Source organism: Eulemur rufifrons, chromosome 6 (assembly GCF_041146395.1).
Source record: "Eulemur rufifrons isolate Redbay chromosome 6, OSU_ERuf_1, whole genome shotgun sequence".
In the NCBI taxonomy this organism is placed as follows: domain Eukaryota; kingdom Metazoa; phylum Chordata; class Mammalia; order Primates; family Lemuridae; genus Eulemur; species Eulemur rufifrons.
The window spans coordinates 99388859-99407481 of NC_090988.1; the positions used below are offsets into that span (position 1 = coordinate 99388859).

At 59.5% G+C, this 18623-nt stretch overlaps 1 protein-coding gene across 6 annotated transcripts in view; it reads right to left on the reverse strand.

Annotated features, from left to right (window-relative positions):
• The window catches only part of ANO1 (anoctamin 1), a 153862-nt gene that overhangs the window by 3831 nt on the left and 131408 nt on the right, over positions 1–18623 (reverse strand). For all 6 annotated transcript variants that reach the window (XM_069471712.1, XM_069471717.1, XM_069471716.1 and 3 more), the window contains 7 exons: positions 18303–18414; positions 17178–17235; positions 15267–15367; positions 14498–14643; positions 11360–11512; positions 5806–5858; positions 4086–4270 (listed from right to left, as the gene is read on the reverse strand). In XM_069471712.1, the coding sequence (XP_069327813.1) occupies positions 4086–4270; positions 5806–5858; positions 11360–11512; positions 14498–14643; positions 15267–15367; positions 17178–17235; positions 18303–18414 (808 nt within the window). The remainder of the gene's footprint in view (positions 1–4085; positions 4271–5805; positions 5859–11359; positions 11513–14497; positions 14644–15266; positions 15368–17177; positions 17236–18302; positions 18415–18623) is intronic.

Consider the following 18623-nt stretch of genomic DNA (forward strand, 5'->3'; position numbering starts at 1 on the left):
AGTGCCCCCACAGGCCCAGCCGTGGGCTCACAGAATCGAGCGCTGGCACCCTCTGGTCTAGCAGGTCCCAAACTTTTAAAAGCAGTGGAGGTCTTTTCCCAAAAAGAAATCTCACCAGAAATTCTAATAGGTCCCAAAAGGAGTAGGGCCCGGTTGAAATGGGGTGGGGTCCCCAAAGCCTGAACCCCCCTGACCTCAACCCGCCCCCCCATCCTCTGCAAAACCCCAGGATGTGTTCCATGGAACACAGTTTGAAAACCACCTCTCCACTCTATCCCTTTTTGGACAACATTATTGAAGAAAAAAACCAAAACATCTCATCAAAGTAGGAAAAAACCTAAATATTTGATCCCAGTAACGTAAACAATCTATCAAAGACTTACCGAAGTACAGGCTAACCACACAACGGGCACAGGCAGGAGCCTGTCTGACACCACCCGCCTGCCCACCCCGCCCTGGCCCGGCTGCCTGTCCTCTCTTCCAGCTGCCACTCCTTGGTGTCACCTGCTTACCTCCAAAAAATGGGAGCTACCCTTAGCTGTTATCAGTTTTAGATGTGGCCTGTTGATGTGCTCGGAGAGACAAGCTCATCACACCCCCTCTCGAAGGGGACTCGCCTGTCCACAGGGCCATCTACGAACCTGCCAGGCCAGCAAGAGTGACAGGCGCCCGCCTGTGCTTCAGTTCTCCCCGCTCCTTCCTCTTTTCACAGAGACGCAGACATGCCCAGGGTCTGTGGGGGCAGGGAGAGTCTCCACCTAGGTCCCCCCGCCCCCACTGCTCCCCAAACCTGGGTGACGACACACATCCACTTGGGCTTGGCTTTAGTGGAAATGACGGCCCACCCTGTGTTGGAAAAGCTCCCTAAAGCCCATGCCAGGGGCAGGGTTTCCAGGTGCTCAGCTGTGGGTGCACCCCTGCTGGTGGCTAGAAGCTGAGGTCTAGTGACCTGGCTCTGTAGTCACAGCCCTGGCCTGGACCCACAACCGTTGACTCAGCCCATGTGAACACGACCTTGCTGTGTGTCCCCTGGGCCATCACTTCGCTTCTCTGGGCCATAGTCTGGGCGATCCCTCACTTACTCATGTTGCAAGCATTTACTGAGCAGCTACTATGGGCCAGATCCCATTCCAGGGGTGAAGATTCAGGAGGGAACGTGACAGATAGGCCCCCTCTCCCATGGGGCTTTATTTCTGGAGGGAGCTGGAGACTGAGGGCCTGTTCAGTGCTAAGCTGCCAACCCCTGAGATAGGATCGGGCTGGGAATCCACTCTCCAGTGCCAGCTGCTGAGCTGTCAGAAGTTGCATAACCCGCTTTCTGATGGGAACAAGCAGCCCCTGTTCTCACAGTGCCAGAAACTCCATGCACCTGTTCTTCCCCTTCCCTTATTCTATCCTCAAGGCCAGCTGCACTGGGATGCTGGGAAATGTGTTTGGGTCACCTGGCAAACCCGTATGCATCCCTCAAAGCCCATTGTAACTGTGCCCAGATGCCCCCGCCTACCACCTATACCAACCTCTATCAGAGATGCTCTTCCTTTTTTTTCCTTGACTAGCTCTGGTACATGGCCCCCCCAGGGAGGTTATTACGCCCTCTCTAGGGGAGGATGTGAGGATTAAAGGTGACAATGCTTGCTTTAGCACAGGAATAAAGGGTAAGCCAGCAGTGATCATAGCTCTCAGCTCTGCGGATGCCACCTCTGCCACACCTGCTGCCCTGGGCTGGGCCGGGCTGGGAGCTGTTCCTCTGGGAGGTGGCTTGACAGGGGTGCAGCTGGCAGAGGTGGGGGCTCAAGTACCTGCAGCGCAAATCACGGCCAAGGGTTGGTGGCAGAGCCCTGGCTGAAACCTGGAGCGTGGGGAATGGGGTGGTGAGACCCACGTCTTCTGCTTCCATGCAGCTCAAACCAACAAGACGCTTAACAGCAGGGTCTCCGCCCTGTGCTCTTGGCCTCCTTTCCGTGTGGGCAGGACCCCAACGTGTGCGACGTGAGAGCTGCTTCGCAACCAATGCCTGGGCCTGACAACTGTGTCCTTCCTGACGACCGAGGCTAACCCTCACCTATGAACAGCAGCACTTACAGTGCTGAGGGAATTTTTAGTAAAATGAACCATATATTTATGTGTCTTTTTTTTTAAGACAAGCTCTTGCTCTGTTCCCTGGGATGGGGTGCAGTGGTGTCCTCATAGCTCACTGCAGCCTCCAACTCTTGGGCTCAAGTGATCCTCCTGCCTCGGCCTCCCAAAGTGCTGATACTAAAGGCGTGAACCGCTGTGCCTGGGCTGCCTTCTTTTTTTTGTTAATTATTCTTTGCCTAAAATTCATTTTGAGTTAAACACATAAAGCTTCAGTGCGTTCTTTGTGTGGAAAGTTTAAACAATCGAAGAAGGTGTTGTGCTGTCTGACCGGGGAACGGCCCGGCCTGGAAGTGGGGGAGGTCGGGATTTTGCAGCCCAGCGCCCGGAAGGGGGACCTGCCGTCCCCCACCCTGACCCGGGGCGACCACATGGAGGGCTGGGGGAGACACAGTGGGCCTTTCCTAGGGGTGATGGACCCAAATATGTGGGCGCTGCAGTGCATGGTGGGCAGGGTTTTTAGAGCTGGAAATTGTGTTGAGCTGAGTGTCTTGTGCTGCCCTGTGCCCTTGGGGGTGGTGAACCCGGCTCCAGCGTGTCCTTCTCTGTCACTGCTGTGTGGGGTCCCAGGGTGGTGCTGTCCCTGCCCCGACACAGCACACAGAGGACACTGTGTTCTTCTTCCTCATGCCACTTCTTGCTGCTGTCAGCACCCTGCACCCTGGCTGTCTCCTCCACCACCCCTTGCTTGGTCAAGGGCTACGGGAACATGTAGGTAAGCTCAGTAGAACTGTGTGTAAAGCAAGAGTAAATAGGCTTGGAGTGTACAGCCTCCCTGGGAAGAAAGGGCTGAGTTTTAGTGCATGGGCCCTGGGATGTGTATGTTGGTCGCTGAGGTCCTTGTGTTCTGAGTCTCAGCTGGGTTCCAGATCATCCTGGCCGTCAGCAAGTGCTAAGCACGATGTGACCCATGGAGTCCCGACTTTGCTTCCCTGTCCTCAGCCCCATGTGAGCCCGGTGGTCCATCACACGGCGGTCTTTCTCCTGCTGACCCCAGGGCGCAAGGCCCCTGCCTGCTCCTTCACGTCACCCTCTACACTTGACACTCTAAGGGGAAGGAATGGGCTGCAGGTGCCCACCCGCAAACGCAAACGCTCCAGGTCCCACCTCTCTGCTCCTGCCCGCGTTGCCCCTCTCCTGCACTGGGGACCCCGGACAGCAGCGGTTATCCCATTCAGACCCAAGTCCCCAGCCCCCAAGCCTGGCTGGCACATGGAAGATGCATAGCAGATGGCCAGGCCAGGCCCTGCCTCCCGCCCGTCCTGGCCGCAGCCTTTCCTGGGGAGCTCCCTGCAGGCCCGAGCAGCTGGCCAGGCACGGCCGCTGCGGTGGAAGGCTGATGCGGCCCTGCAGCTCTTGTCTGCCCGGCATCCGTCACCCCTTTTTTGAGTCATAGCACCCTAATTTTCCTTAGGATCCCCCCATTCTCTGACCATGACCTCACACTACAGCACACGACCCAGGTCGAGCCAGTGAGAGTCCTCCAGCCCTTGGCAACAATTGGTCCAGGGATGGGCATCTGACCCGAGACAGTCCAGGGACACTCAGTCCGAAGATTTTTGCTGACTACCGGCAAAGAGAAGGTCTTTCCCCAGGGGGTGCAGAGCAGAGAAAATGTGAGGCAGGGGTTTCTGGGGATCCTTTCTGTCTGCCAGAAAAAGATGCTGACACAGGAGGAGGCAAAGTGGAGAGGCAGGGCCAGAGTAGAGCCTGATGGCAAACTGCAGCTCCTGGATCCAGCCATGCCTGAAGCTATTCTGGACTTCTTAGTTACAGGAACTAGTAAATCTGGGGGAGATGCCTTCCCCCAGTCATCTTTAAAAAGATCTTTTTTAAAGCAAATTTGAGTTGTTCTGTCACCTGCCCCTGACTTGAGCCCAGCTCAAACCCAGGCTTTCCTGGAAACCCAACAAATGTGACTCTTCAAAGAGAGGCGCCGAGAGCGGTACCTGCAGATCTGCACCTCGTAGCCCAGGTCCAGGGGGTCATTGGGGGCTGTGCCGTTCTGGAAGTCGCTGACGTTGAAGGAGGACAGGGTGTGGTTGACAAAGCCATGCATGGTCCCGTTCTGGCTGTACATGTAGAGGTACACCAGGCGCGGGATGAAGTCGGACGTGAAGGAGATCACGAAGGCCTGGCAGGGGACAGCAGGATGAGACTGGGCACCCAGGCTGGGCGGGGGAGAGGCCACCACAACACAGAGTGACCTGTCCACAGCCCCACTGGGCCCTGGCCACGCAGGACTGCCCCTGGAATTGAGCGTGGCCACGCGGCCTAGGCACGCTGAGTGCATGCGTGGAGGTGCGGGGTGCCCTGGTCAGCCCCTCAGGCGGCCCGGGGAGAGGGCTGGGGCCGGGGAGAGCCCGCTCCTGAGCGGAAGGCACGGGGTGGATGCTGGCTGCCTGTTGCTAGCTGTGTGGCCTTGGGGAAACCAGCCAACCTTTCTGGGCCACCGTTTTCTTGTCAAGCAGGGCCAACAACACGGGGGACTGTGCCTTCAGGGCTTGCTGGAGAAGAGAATGAGGCAGGGGAGGTATTTTATAAATCGTGAAGTCCTCACCCAGCTCATTCTATTACGTAGCTGTCTCTGGGGGCAACCGTGCTGCCGTAACAGCAGGGACCCGAAGCCAATGGCTGCCTCGCACATGGCTGTGTGGCCTTGGGCAAGTTGACTGACCACTCTGTGCCTCGGGTGTCTCACTTGTAAGACGGGGCCCTCACAGTCCTCGCCTGCAAGGGCCGTGCGCGGCCCAGTGGGTTGGTATGTGGAAAGAGCTTAGAAGGGTCTAGGAAGTTCTAGACGACCAACGAATGTTAGCTGCTGTTATTATCGTTGTTGCTGCTATTGTCCTCAGGAGATGTCTGCGTGTTCCCCAGATGCTCCCAGCACCCCCTTGCTCCAGGCAGGCCGTACCCCAGTGTTCCCAGCACCCCCCGTCAGAACGTGCCCCCTGCCTCCAGGCCCTGTGCTTGCTCCCCCGGGTGGGGCAGACGGGTGGTCCCGTCCCGGTGTGCACGCTCTGCCCGCAGTCTCCCTGCAATATGGTGGGAGCGGGCGCCCGGCAGAAGGGGCTGCGGCCAGGAAAGGGCAGGGCCCGAGGGCTGTGAGGGGCCCCTTCTCCTGGGCCGGATGGCAGGGGCCAGGAGGGGCCCTTAGCAGAGCTGTGGGGTGGCGGCTGGCGGGCTTCTCCTCTCAGTGAGGAGAGGCATTTCCCAAACCTTCTTTAAAGAGCAGGTTTGCACTTTATCTAAAAATCATCTTTAAAAAAGAGGGCGGAAAGATTACCAATGAGGAATCTCTCTCTGTCTTTCTCTCTTTCCCTCCTTATCTCTCAGTCTCTGTGTCTCTCTGTCTCCCTCCCTAGCTCTGTCTCTGTGTCTTGTTTATTCTCAGGACCTGGGGAGGGGTGGACTTGCGGGCCAAGGTAGGCACGGTGAAGTTTGCTCAAAGCTTCAAAACAAAAAAAGTCGTTATTCCTACCCAGGGCTCACCCTCCCCACCCCATGCGATCAAAGGACACTTATAAAGAGAAGACAGTCCCGGCAGCCTGGGCTGCACCCGGGTTGGAGGTGGGAGACCCAGGCCCAGCTCCCCCTCGAGGGGGCAGCCGGCCCTCCTGGCAGCTCAGCCAGGACCTCTGTTTGGCTGAGATTCCTGGTGTCACTTACGTTGATAATGACAGCGAGCTTCCCAACGCCTCTGAGAATATTGTACCAGATGCCTGGGGGAAGAAGAAGCCACAGTTTTAAAGACCCCTCTTGGACTAGACTCTCAGCCGTTCCAGCTACCAGGCAGCAGCCTGAGCCGGTGCCAACCTTGCAGGGGCAGCTTTGTTCTTTCCCACGGCAGGCAGAGACTCGCGGCAACGAGGAGCCATCTGTGGAGGTCCCGGGGGAGCCAGGACAACGCCAGGGCCCCGGCGTACACCTGGCTCATCAGCTGTTTGTGAGCAAGTTGGAGCTTCTAAAAGAGGTGCTTAAAACAGCTGTTCCCTAAGTGATTCTGAACAATCTCCCCGTGAACCTGTTTATACCACTAACTGGCTTAGGTGAGACAGATTCGACTCCAATGCTAGAACACCCGTGCACAGGGCCAGGCCAGACGCGGCACTGCAGTTGAACAGGCCAGGGCCCCTGACTGGGGGGCTGGGGGCACCTGGGGGTGCTGATGCGACAGACTGTGTAAACCGTTTCCCCTCTGGACACCCCCTCGCTTCCCGTACCCCAGGGCACAGCCTTGTACCAAATCACAGGTGAACAACAGAATCACGACACAGCTGTCTGCCTGCCACCGGACAGGGCCATGAGCGCGGCCCAGCAGGAAGCCCCTGCTTGTTACGGCCTCAAAGCTGCAATTCCTGGGCAGGGGTCCGTGTCCCCCACCACCCCCTGTCCCCACCCTGGCTGTGTCTTGTCACGCCAGGCCCGTGTCACGGCAGTTGTTGGCCTGGGAGCCCTGGGGCTTGTTCTCCTCGCCCCCAGCCAGGTCTGAGCCAGCGGTAACCAGCATTTGTCACAGCCGGCCAGGAGAGGACAGTGCCCGGTATACTGTCCTTAGAGAAGAGTGCGGCTGGTGGCCTTCTGCCCAGGTTTCTGCCCTAGCGGCTGGGGGGAGCCTCCCGGTCCCTGTTTTTGGGGTGCATGCTGGTGGTCTGCAAAGACAGCAAGAGTCCAGCGCCCCCGTGTGGCCCAGATGCTAGAAACCACAGGCTCGGTGCAGCAGCCCCAGCCAGCGATGGCTCAATGATAGGTCACAGATACGACCATCACAGTCAGTCAGAAACGCCCACCACAGACTCGCTTTCGGGAGATAACAATCACACCTTGCTGCCACCTGTCACCAGCCCTTGGGCCGAGGGCAGCTGTGGTCTCCTCCGAGAGGAGTTTGTCACAGCCCTGTTTGGTCTTTCCCTCGGGGCACCGGTTCTACTTTCCTGGGGGGATGGGGGAGGGGCAGTCACGTGGCAGTCAGACTCCAGGGCCACCCCGCCCTGAGGAAAGAGTGTGGGCACGCGGGGACGTGTCCCTACGGAGTCAGCGTTTACACACTTCCACCACGAGCAGACACACACCCCTCGCCCAGCTTCTCCCGGGCGTGTGTCGGGCCAAGAGCGCTCTCCCGGACTCCAGGCTCCGGGGCACTGTGACCTGCACACCCCTGGATCTCCTGGGTCTGGTGCAGTGTCTGGCATAGGGGTCAGCGCTGCTGGGCAAACGTTTGTGGAGTGACTGTGTGAGCGTAGAGAGCCCTTCCCAGCCAGACTCTTGGCGCCAGAGTGGACATGGCAAAGTGGCAGCCTCGGGCTGTCCCGGCTGCTTGGCTGACTCACTGGCTTTGCCTACTACTTAAAAAGTGTTGATTGGCATTTGAAAACCGGGATGATGTGTTCTGAAAATCTTGACTCCCAGCTTCAGAAAGATCCTCAGCTCTGGTCCGAGGCTAGCATGTCTCCATGGCAACAGCGGGCTGTGGCTGGCGGCGGCACCCCCTGCAGGCCGGGATGCTCTCTGCACTCAGGGACCACCGGCTGCCTCCCGTCACCCACCAGCCCGGCACTCTGCCTTGGCCCTCTGTCTTAGGAGTAGAGAAATACTCATCCGAACCCAGAAAGCCACTCAAGGGGGGACAAGAACTCAGAGAGGGCTGAAGGGTTTAAGGAACGGGGAATGGGCACGTTGCCCTGCGGGAAGCGAACTCCCGGGGCTTACCGTTCTCACGTGCACCCCACCTGGCCCTCTGGGCTCTGAGTTGGGGTGCCGGGGTGTGGGTGAGCCCTGGGTGGGCGTGAAGTCTCTGGGCGTCGGGGTCCTGGGGGAGGGGGTCTGGACTGAGCCCCACGGAAGGGCAGGACTCGGGCAGGCGAGATGGGCCGGTGGGGAAGGTCTTCAACCGCCTTCTGGAGTCCGAACACGCCTGTCCTGACAGGTCCTGCCACACCTCCCTGCCCGGTCCCCACACGTCCACGGGGGTGGGTGTAAGAAGATGCAGAGCCTGGACCCTGGCCCCGGCCCATGGAACTGAACTCTCCTGGGCTGGGGCCGGCAGCCCTGAGTTATTCTGACTCACTCCAGGCTGAGACGCACGGCCTGAGGATGTCTAAGTGAAAGGGGAATGTTCTTTCAGAAAACTCTTTCGGCTTCTTTTAAGAAAATCCCTTAGGGGGAAACTGCCTCATTTTTTGCCTTTTACTTGGCTGCTTCTTCAAGGCATTTTTCTCATTTGAGGGGACTCTAAGCCCCATTTCCAAGAACACAGCAGGGAGGTATTTGGGAAAAGCCAGGTGCCGGGCGAGGCCGCGGCGCCCACCCAGGAGCCAAGAGCAGGCCGCAGACTCTGAGCAGCCAGGGAGAGAACAGGAAGTGGAGGTCAGGGCTGGGGGGCCGGGGGGCTGGGTACGTCTGAGCTGTGACCCGCTGCACCTCCCCCCGTGGCCACGGCAGGGGCACCAGGGCACCTGCCCTCTGTGGCACAGCTGCCTGCAGCCACCCAGGGCGCAGGTCCCAGGGGCCACTGCGCCCATGGTCCCGAGGGGCGCTTGCCTGGAGGCCCTGCACGGATCACGGGAGGAAGACAAAAGCCTCTTCAAGGAAAGGTTACAGTCAAGGAGCCGGTAAACAAACGTGAGAGAGAAGGCGGATTATGCCTTCACCCAGGCAGGCAGGAACCAGGAAGTGTGCCGCTGATCCGTGAGAACCGAGCAAAAACAAGGAGCGAGGAATCCAAGGACGCACGTGGAAGCCCTGCTGTCCGGGAACGCCAGCACCCTCCGTGGGACTGCGGGAAGCTGGGGCCTCCGCGCTGCTTTTTCCCCCGGGTGGGTTTGCACATTTTTGGATGCCACGATCTGGGGACGACCAGAGCTTCTCCAAGCGAAGGATGCCAAAGCAAACACACGCCTGCTGTGACACTGCCGGGGCCTCTGTGAGGATGGAATGAGGGGCCCACTCTTCTTACTGCCGTGGGGCAGAGAGCCCCGGAATTTTCAAGGAGGGTCCGGGAAGCCCCTGGCAAGCCTTCCCGGCACTCCCCTGCCGGGGCTTTGGCGCAGGATGTGAGGCTTTCCCCGCAAACCCTCCTCTCGTGTGGGGTGGGCCCTGCCTGCCCTGGCTCCGGCTCAGCCCTGGTAACCACCTGGGCCTCAGTCTCCCATCTGGAAAGTGGGACCGAGGGTTTGCCCACACTTCCTCCCGAGGCTCCTTGGAGGCCCCGACAGGCTAAACATCCAGGAAAAGTTAATGTCAGACACAGTGACGTGTCTCTGAGTGGCCTGGCCTGCACTCTCACCTTGCTCCTGGTAAGGGATTTGCAAACACAGCCTGAGGTCCAAACGCAGCCCATGCAGCCCATGGCCTGTTTTCCACCTGGCCACCAGTTAATAATGACTTTTTACATTTTAAATGAGAAGTGAAAAATGTGTAAACGACTGAGCCTTTTGGTGAGAGTCATTGCCTGGGACTTGAGGGCATCACCTCTTGGCCCACAAAGCCTAAAACATTTACTCTTGGGCCCTTTACACAACACGTGTGCTGACCTCCGACCCAGCGCACCAGCAGATCGACGCCTTGCGTGGGCATCCGTGAGGCCAGCCCCAGCCCTGTGGCCACCGGCCCTCCCAGATGCTCAGGGGTGTGGGGTGAGGGGCAAGGGGCTCACAGACAGCCAGGAGGGACTTTGGAGGGTCAGTTACTTCAGGCGCTCTTGAAACCTTTCATATTTGTAACCAAAATCTTACAAGGCCGTTGAACCTGAAGAGCGTCTGTTGAGTCTTCACTGTCTGGGTCACCTGGATAAGAGGTGACATAGGGAGGCAGAAGTGTCCAAACACAGGGCGATGACGTCTTATGCGCCAGCTCTGACTGGGACGTCCCTGCCTAGAGAGCCCCCGTGTTCCAGGCCCCTCCCAAAGCTGTCCCTTCCATAGCACCAGCCTGAAGCCGCAGGCCAACCAGGCAGAATTGCAGATATTTGACAGTGTTTGATCCGTGACAATGGCCAGAGTTCAAGTCACTTTGGAGTAGGATTGTGGAGAATTGGCGATCTGGTCACCAGGGGTGGGTGGTGGCCTTGCCACCAGAGGCCACACAGTGGACCAAGGAGCTTCTAGCCAAGGTAGAATGCTAGTAACTTGCGGAGAGAACATGGACCATGACGAGGGGATCCCAGGGGCGTTTCCAATAAGAAAGACCCAAATAGGAACAGAGAAGCCCTTGGAAAGGCTGACGAAGCTTCCCACCTCTTTTGCAAGATTATGTTTGGCCTACGAAAGCCCAACCCAAAGCTATCTCAGCATGCTAGTATGTCATCTTTATTTCAGCAAAATGACAGCTCATGATCCCTAACATGTAATTCAGTCTTTTTTTTTGTTTGTTTCAAGAATTAGCACAAGGGTGCTATTCTAACGAACATTGAGTTCAATATGAGATAAAGTGAACGTATATTTGTAATTTTGTTTCCACCCTGCAAATTGGATCCTGCTTTAAGATAAGACAGCACTGTCCTTGCTGGGGAGGGCTGGCTCTGGAGCTCCGCCCACTGGGTCTCCCCCATCCCTTACACTTCCTGGAGGGACACTCACCCTGTTTCTGCTTAAATACTTCTGGTGACAGGGAGCTCTCTACCCCACAGGCAAGTCTGCTCCATTTCTGACACCTGTGACTGTTCTAAAGCTGTTCTTGACACTGGCCTTAAGCACGCACTCGCCCAGCCACTGCGCCCTCCCGCTACTCGGACGAGGCGCACCTTAGACTTGGGGCTAAAAAGCCCGAATTGAGGTTCACCCTGGCCTTGACCCCACGGGCAAGTCGTGCCGTGTCTCAGAAGCTCTTCCCTCCTCTACCTGAGGGGGCTCCTTCCTTCTTTTCCTCTTCCTCTGCCATACGTGGCGTGGGAAGGCACTTTCCCCGGTGGTCTAGTGCTGCGCTCAGGGCCACACAAACATTGGGGGTGAGGGGTTGAGAGCCATCAGGGAGCACTCGTGTCTCCTGGGCCTCCTAAAGCCACAGACTGACATTCGGACACCCCAGACTTGCTCTTCCTGACTGTCCTCCGTGGGGCAGGGGTCAGCGAGCCCTGAGGTCTTGCATCGCCTGCCCCCAGGCTCCATCCGGGACAGGGGACGCTTGGCTGGCCCTGCCCTAGCTCCTGGCGCGCAGCAAGCCCCTCCCCAAACCCCGCACGCGCTCAGAACCCGGTCCCGCTGGCCCCTGGGGTTGCGTCACTCACCGATGTCTTTGGCTCTGACGGCCACCGGCCTTCGGAGCTCGGTGATGAACTTTTTGGCGTCCAGGCGGATCTCGATGATGTTGTTCAGCAGCGCAAACAGCGGTGCCAGCGGGAAGGATGCGACGAACAAGGTGACAAAGCCAAACTGGATGACTGTGGGGAGAGTCGGGCACCGTCAGCACCGGCCGGCACCCTTGGCCTGTGAGGCCCCCCCACGCCGAGCTCAGCCGGACAGCCCACAGTCTGCTGCCCTGCCACCGCGAGCCCACCTGCACGGACACCTGCAGGTGCATGAGAAGGGATCTGGGGACGGACCCACCACGCCCCGGCCAGGAGGAGGCGTAAGAGGAATTCCAGACTGTGCCCCGGATCTCAGTGATTGGCTCTTGAACCACGGCAATGCTCACTTATATGTCTAATCCTGAAAACATCATCACTAACTGTAAAAAAGACCCCCGAGCGCGAAGGCCCAGGCCGTGGTCACCCCCGGGCCTGGGCCAGGAAGGGACGTGGGTGTGGCCCTGCTGCTTCCTTCGCCACAGGTCCCTGGGACCTGGGGGCCTGCCCGCATCGCTGCGTCTACCAGAGCCCAAACCTCCCGTCCAGTGGGCTCCTGGCCAGGACCCCTGGCCGGGACGATGTTGTCCCTCTGCCGTAGGCCCGCACTCCCGCAGCCCATGCTGGGCTGCTCGGGCCTTGGATGCCGCAGCCAGCACAGGGCTGGGCTGCAAGAAGGTCAGGAAAAGGTTGCTGAACGGAACTGAGGCGGGGAAGCTGGGTCAGGAACTGCACAGCAGGACCCAGGCCAAGGGCGCCCGCTGCCAGGTGGTAAACAAGGAAGCCGGCAGAATGTCACCTGTGCCTGGCGGCTGAGAGTGGGCATTGTTAGCCTGTGGGGCGGGTGGGTGGGGACCCAGCGCGGTGTCTCGGTGGGCCTGTCCCTCACCTGGGTGGTGGGCGTGGTGGGCACAGTGGGATGTCCCTGGAGGCTGGCCCTGTGTGAAGTCTGGAGGCCTCGCAGGGACTGGGCAGTGTGGGCCACACATGCGGGCCGGGGCTGCTGAGGCCCCAGGCTGGGAGCTGCTTTCGGGATGGGTTTCCCCACTGCTGAGTGGCACTAATGGGACCAGGGGGGAGCGGAGGGGAAGCTGGAGACGCCACTGGGGCTGGGGGCGAGACATTGCCAGCTGGGCCTTTTCTTCCAGTCCACATCTGTGTGCTCCGGGCACCCAGCTTGGGTCTGCCCTCGAGGAGAAGACTGGCACCCCTGGGTGGGGAGAAAGCCAGGCCAAGAGGTGTGCCTTGGTCGGTGGGGGCCAGGGTGGGGCATGGGGGCCACTCCCTGCGTGTGTGGCAGGAGCAGCCTGCTCTGGGAATCGTCCTTCTCCAAACCCATGAGGAACACAGGACATAACCTCCAGCCACCAGGAAAATAAGTCTGGGGAAGGGGCTGCCGGTCTCTGGGCCAATCACAGGCTGTGCCATTTTCCTGGTACCTACTCTCCCCGGGGTCTCCCAGGAAAGGCGTGACCTTGCAGGCCGGGGAGGCCCAGCTCCTGGGGCCCCCCTGCTGGCCTCGGGCACACGCTGCGTCTCAACAGCTGGGAAGGAGCAGCTGCCTCTGGGTCAGCTTGGATTTGACTCCAGGAGGAAACAGAGAAGAGCTGCCAGCACACAACGCTCAGGATCCTCCTTCTGAGTCAGTGGCACTAATGCTTCCTGCATGGTCATCTGGGGAGCGGGAGTGACTTTTTTGGGTCGACCAGGCCAAGAGGAGAGCAGCAGAAGGCGCTGCTTGTGGTGCAATTAAACAGAAGGTGGCGGCCGTGCAGGGCAGCCTTCAGCTGCGCTCACTCCCAGAACTTTGCTAAAAGTGCAGAGTACAGGCCCCGCCCAGCACGGACCAGGGACGGGCCCGGGAACCAGCATTTGAGAAGCTGCCCACGGTGGCCAGGGCGCTGCAGTCTGGGTGCCCCTCTGCACGAGTCCTCCAGACTGCCTTCGCTCATCCGCTCAGTCAGCAAGCACACACTGAGCACCCACTGTCTACCTGGACCTGCTCTAGGGCCAGGGCCGGGGCTGAAGAGCAAGAAAGAAAGCGCCTGCCTTCACAGGCTTCGATCCTGCCAGGGAGGGCCAGGCAGAAAGGGGCCATGAGGCTCGAGGGTGTCAGCCGGTGATCAGAGACACAAGGCAGGGGGAGGCGCAGAGGGGCAGGGCTGTGCAGGGGAAGGGCTGCCCCTTTTAAACACGATGGTTAGGGAAGACCCCTTTTGGGGGACATTCTGAATAGAGCCCTGGAGGGAGAGAGTGAGTCATGCAGGTACTTTGGGGAGAGCATGCCAGCAGGGACACAGCTTGTGCAGAGGCCCTGAGGCAGGCCTAAGCACTATGTGCTTGGGGAACAGCAAGGAGGCCAGGTGGCTAGAGCAGAGGGAGACAGGAGGGAGAGGTAGGAGACAGACGGGGTCAGGGAGACTCCAGGTGGCCATGCAGGCCCCACCTGGCCTGTTCCCAATGCCCCTTTTGCCCCACCCCTAAGAGGTATGTGCCAGCTCTCAGCATCCTCCTGTCCAGCAACATGACTGGGGCAACAAGGCTCAAGGCACGGGTCTCCTGGGGCACCTGCTGTGTGCTGGGGGCCGCAGCCAGCCCACAGGGGAGCAAGCCCCGGAACCTGTGACTCAGGAGCTCTGCCAGGATGAGCCATGGACCCAAATAGGGTTCCCGAAGGGCTCTAGGGTTTGGAGGAGGCACCTGGATTGCTGGGGGCCCCCGGGTGAGGCAGGGTCTTGCAGCTCAGAGGGGCCAGGCCTCTGGCGGTGGCAGGTGGGGGGAACAGGGAGAAGGAAGAGCTGCTCGTCCTGTGCTGTGTCTGGCTGGGCTGGTGGGGACCGTGCCTGGGGGATGTGGATGCTCGAGCAGGGCCTTGGAGGACAGGCCCAGCCCGGAGGAACCACACTCACAGACCCGGGGGGGAGGGTGCAGCTCCCGAGCACCCCTCCGCCCAGGCTTTGAGTGCACCGGGCGCTGCGTGGTCGGGGGCTTCACTGCCCCCCAGGCGGCGTGCTGGCCAGTTTCTCTTCTGCAGTCACCTCCAGCCCACTGCAGCCAGCCCTGCCCCCCGACGCGACTCACTCATTTCCATGTACTCGGGCGTGAGGCCGGCGAAGGGCTCCAGGTTGTAGTCCACCTCGTAGCGCTGCTTCCTCTTCACGTGCTCCTCATACTCAGGGGGGCTCTGCCGCTTCAGCTTCAGGTGGCGGATCAACTTCTTCATTTTCCTGGGGACACGACGTCATCAGGTTTGCGGGAAGCGGGGTTTGGGGCCGTGTCTGCATCTCTAAGCTGCATCTCCAGTTTTCTGTATTAAACCCTGACCAGCTTGTCTGCAATCCTTTCTCTGTTCATTATTTCCTTTGCCCTTGACCCAAGAGGCAGGGGCCAAGTGGCAAGCCTCCGTCTGTTACATAAGGAAGGGCACAGGCCACCCAACAGCCACAGGGGGCACACGGATCAGGGAAAGTGGTCCCATAACTGCCTGACCCCAGAGAGCTGCTGCCCCTGGGGAGGAGGGAATGGGGGCAGGGTTTCCGAAGGGCGCAAGGTGAGGAAGCCAAGCCCCTGGCCCTCCATCTGCCAGCGCGGGGGGCCAGCACGAGGGTTTGGTGCCTCTGGGCACCCTGCGTCCTCAGCCAGCGTGGGGAGTTGGGACGTCATCGGCCTCTCCCTGTCCGTCATCCACAATGGGACGCCTCTGCCTGTCTCCCTCTGTCCTCGCCCCCTTCCTGTTTCTGGTGCCCCCGTCCCGGGGATGCCCTGCTCCGCCTGCCACCCAGACCACCGCGGGCGCCCACCCGAGCACCAGGCCCCACCCCGCCGGGGAGGGCCGTGAAGCCGCACTCACGGGATGCCGATCTCGAACAGGTTGTTCTGGATCAGCTGCTTCCCCAGCATGATGATGCTCAGCTGGATGCACAGCTCCATCAGGCAGCCCCCCGGCGCGCACTGCGGGCACAGAGCGCGTCAGCCCCGCCCGCGGGCACGGGAGACACCCCTGGGGGTGGGAGGTGACCCTCTGCTGTGGGCTGACTGTGCGCTCCAAGGAGAGAAGCTCCGAGTCCTAATCCCTGGGACCTGCGAATGTGCCCTTATTTGGAAAAAGGGTCTGTGCAGACAGATCCAAGGCGAGGTCATACTGCAGCAGGGGCCTCAGACCGGTGACTGGCGTCCTCGTAAGAAGAGAAAACACCGACACAGGACACAGAAGGAAGAGGCCGTGTGAGGCCAGAGGCCAGAGTGACGCCTAAAGGAACAGCAGGGGTTCCCAGCCCCCACCAGGAGCTGGAAGAGCTGGGAAGGATCCCCCTCTAGGGCCTTGGAAGGGAGCGCAGCCCCGCTGATGCCTTAGTTTTGGACTTCTGGCCTCCAGAACTGTGAGATATTGAATTCCTGTTGTTTTAAGCCACCTAGACTGTGGCGTTTTGTTTGGGCAGCCCCAGGAAACGAATATTCCTCACCTACAGGCTGTTGGGGCTGGAACTGAGGCTGGGGGAGGGGAGTGCGTTGCCAGAGAGTGGGTCTCGGGCTCCCCCTCCTTCCCCAGGGCCGGTGCCCTGTCCCACACGGCCTGTCCACAGAGCCTGCAGTTGGTAGGCCACACGGGAGGCAGCTGCCACCCCTCCGAGGCCACCTTAGGCCAGGGACTGGGCAGGCAGGCGATGGTTAGACACCTTTGTGGGCAAGAAGCTTAACGTCTCCAGGCTAAGGAAATGCAAGAGAAGCTCGGTGGTCCCTGGGGCACAGTGAACCCTCTCTGAGTCCCAAGCAAAACTTTGTAGACAGTTACTAAAAAATCTGGCTTCGAGAGCCCTCTTTTCATAAAACGCAATTAGGTCCTTTGCTTCACTCTATTCTACAAAGGTATGTCCCCAACTTTTCTAACTACGGATGAGTTTGACAGGGTATCACTTATGTCATGTAAAAAGTGAAGAGTGCTTCATGGGCTTTTTGCAAACTCCTGTGACTGTGGACGAGGCCCATGTCTTGGGACGGCCAGGGGCCTGCCCTCGGTGGTTGAACCTCTCGGCTGCCCTCCAGGTGGCCACATCGCCCCGTTCCTGACGTCCACTCCAACCCTCCCCACCCTGTTTGGTAGAGTTTTTATCAGGAAGACCCAAGACCCGCCCCTGCATTTCCTGACTGGCGTGATTACTCTGTGAGCCCGAACTGCTAACTGGTCACTCTGAGACCTGGGCTGCTCACAGGCCCTGAAGCCCCAGCGTGGTCTGACGGAGCCACTGTTCATGGGACACACACAGTGGGGCGCGTCACAGGCCGTGACTCAGTGGCAGGGGCAGGGCTGGCGCCCTGACCAGACGCTCTGGGCCAGAACTGCTAAGCAGAGGCCACATGTCACCAGCCTCGTGTGTGAGGGTAGAGAGGTGGGTGTTTCAGTAAAAATATGTAGCTAAGTTCTGTTTTGTCCTCATTAAAGCATCTTAACCAGAGTGAGAAATAGTCAAAGTCTTACCAAAATAAAAGAAGAAAAAAGAAAAGAAACTGTGTGTGATTTTTCCCCCCCTTTCATTGACCCTAAAGGGATTTTATCCATTTAGGGTAATTCTATAGGAACACACCAAGTAGGATCAAAGCCCCAACACCCCCCGCAGAGAACAGAAAAGATTCCACCGAGAAAGAAAGAATCCACTCGCTACTTGCTTAACAAATATGCACCATTTGCTTCCTTCGAGTTCACTGTGTCGGCAACCTGGGGCGCCAGGCCGGGAGGGGCTGCCGGAACGTGCAAATCACTCACCTCCTCCATGCGGAAGGAGCGGAAAATGTACACGTAGTCGCCCGGGCGTCCCACAAACCTGGAAGGGGTGGGGGAGGCCGTTAGACAAGAGACGAGTCCCCGCTGGGCCTGGGGAGGGACCAGCCTGGAGGGGACTGTGCTGGCTGTGACTCCCGAAGGCTGAGCCTCGAGTGTGTTCACAGGCTTCTCCTGAGGCCCAGTGTCACCTGCTAGAGCACAGCTGGTGGCTTTCCACTGGTGGAATACCCGTTTCATTCCCCTTCCCAGAGAGGGGTCAGAAAACGTAACTTCTCTAACAGGAAAACGTGCGGCGGAGGGACAGAGAGAAGACAACCTGAGAGGGGACGAAGGTGAAGCCCACTCTGGCCTGAAACCATGTGCTTCGCTGGCCCGCCAGGAATTCGGGACATGATGCCCACCTTGGTGGGCCACGAGACAGCCAGAATGGGGTCACTCAGGGACCTTGGGCGGGCTGGGGCAGGTGGGGGCCAAGGCCACCCTGGGTGAGGACATGCAGCCTCCCAGCTTTTGGGGGCTGGTGCACAGTGAGGGCCTCTGAGAGCCTGCTCTGTCCTGGGGCCTCTCGGGGTGGACTGGACCTCTGGGTGGGGCTCTCAGACCCTGCTCTGGGTGTGCGTGGCACTTGTAAACCACGTGATGCTGAGGAAGGGGCCTTTGGGAGGGGTTCCGAGATCAGACCTGCCAGCCCCTGGCCCAAGGAGTGGGTGGCCAGAGGCCCCTCCACAGCCTGGATGGTGCAGGTGTGGGGTTCACCCACCAGGAGCCTGGGACATGGCCCAGCTGGCCAGTGGCTGCATTTCTCTGCCCTCCTGCACTCTCCTGGCCGCACTCTGTTGACTCAGCCCTACCTGCTGTGGGGATTGCTGCCCACCTGGAGCTTGCTGCCTGGGTTCCTGATTGCCTGGGATGCTCCCTGCCCAGGGTCCCTGCTGCTCTGGAACCTCAGCAGGAGCCAGGCCTTTTCCCCGACCTCGTCAGCTGCAGGAGCCGCAGCGACTGCTCTGCCCTGGGCCTCCAGGTGCCCCCTCCCACAGGTAAGGGAGAGGCTTGCTCTCCCCTGCACTTGGGAGGAGCAAATTGGGGACAGGCTGAAGAAGTCCCTACCGGCCTTTGAAGAAAGCCACGTAAAAGATGGGAGTGTAGGAATTCACAAACTTCAGCAGGAAAGCCTTGAAGATCAGCCTCTCCTCGAAGCTCTTCTCCGTCTTTGGGACCTCTAGAGGGAGGGGGACGGGGTTGCTGAGGCTGCGGCTGGGACGCCCCAACAGCCAGGTCCAGCCTCGGGCTGATCACCGGCACCATCAGGTCACTCGGCTCCCAGCGCTCAGGGTCTCCATTCACAGACAGGGAACTGGGGCCCAGAGAAGTTAAGCAACAAGCCTGAGGTTGCACAGCAAGAGGGCGGCAACCCGGGCTGCCTGACTG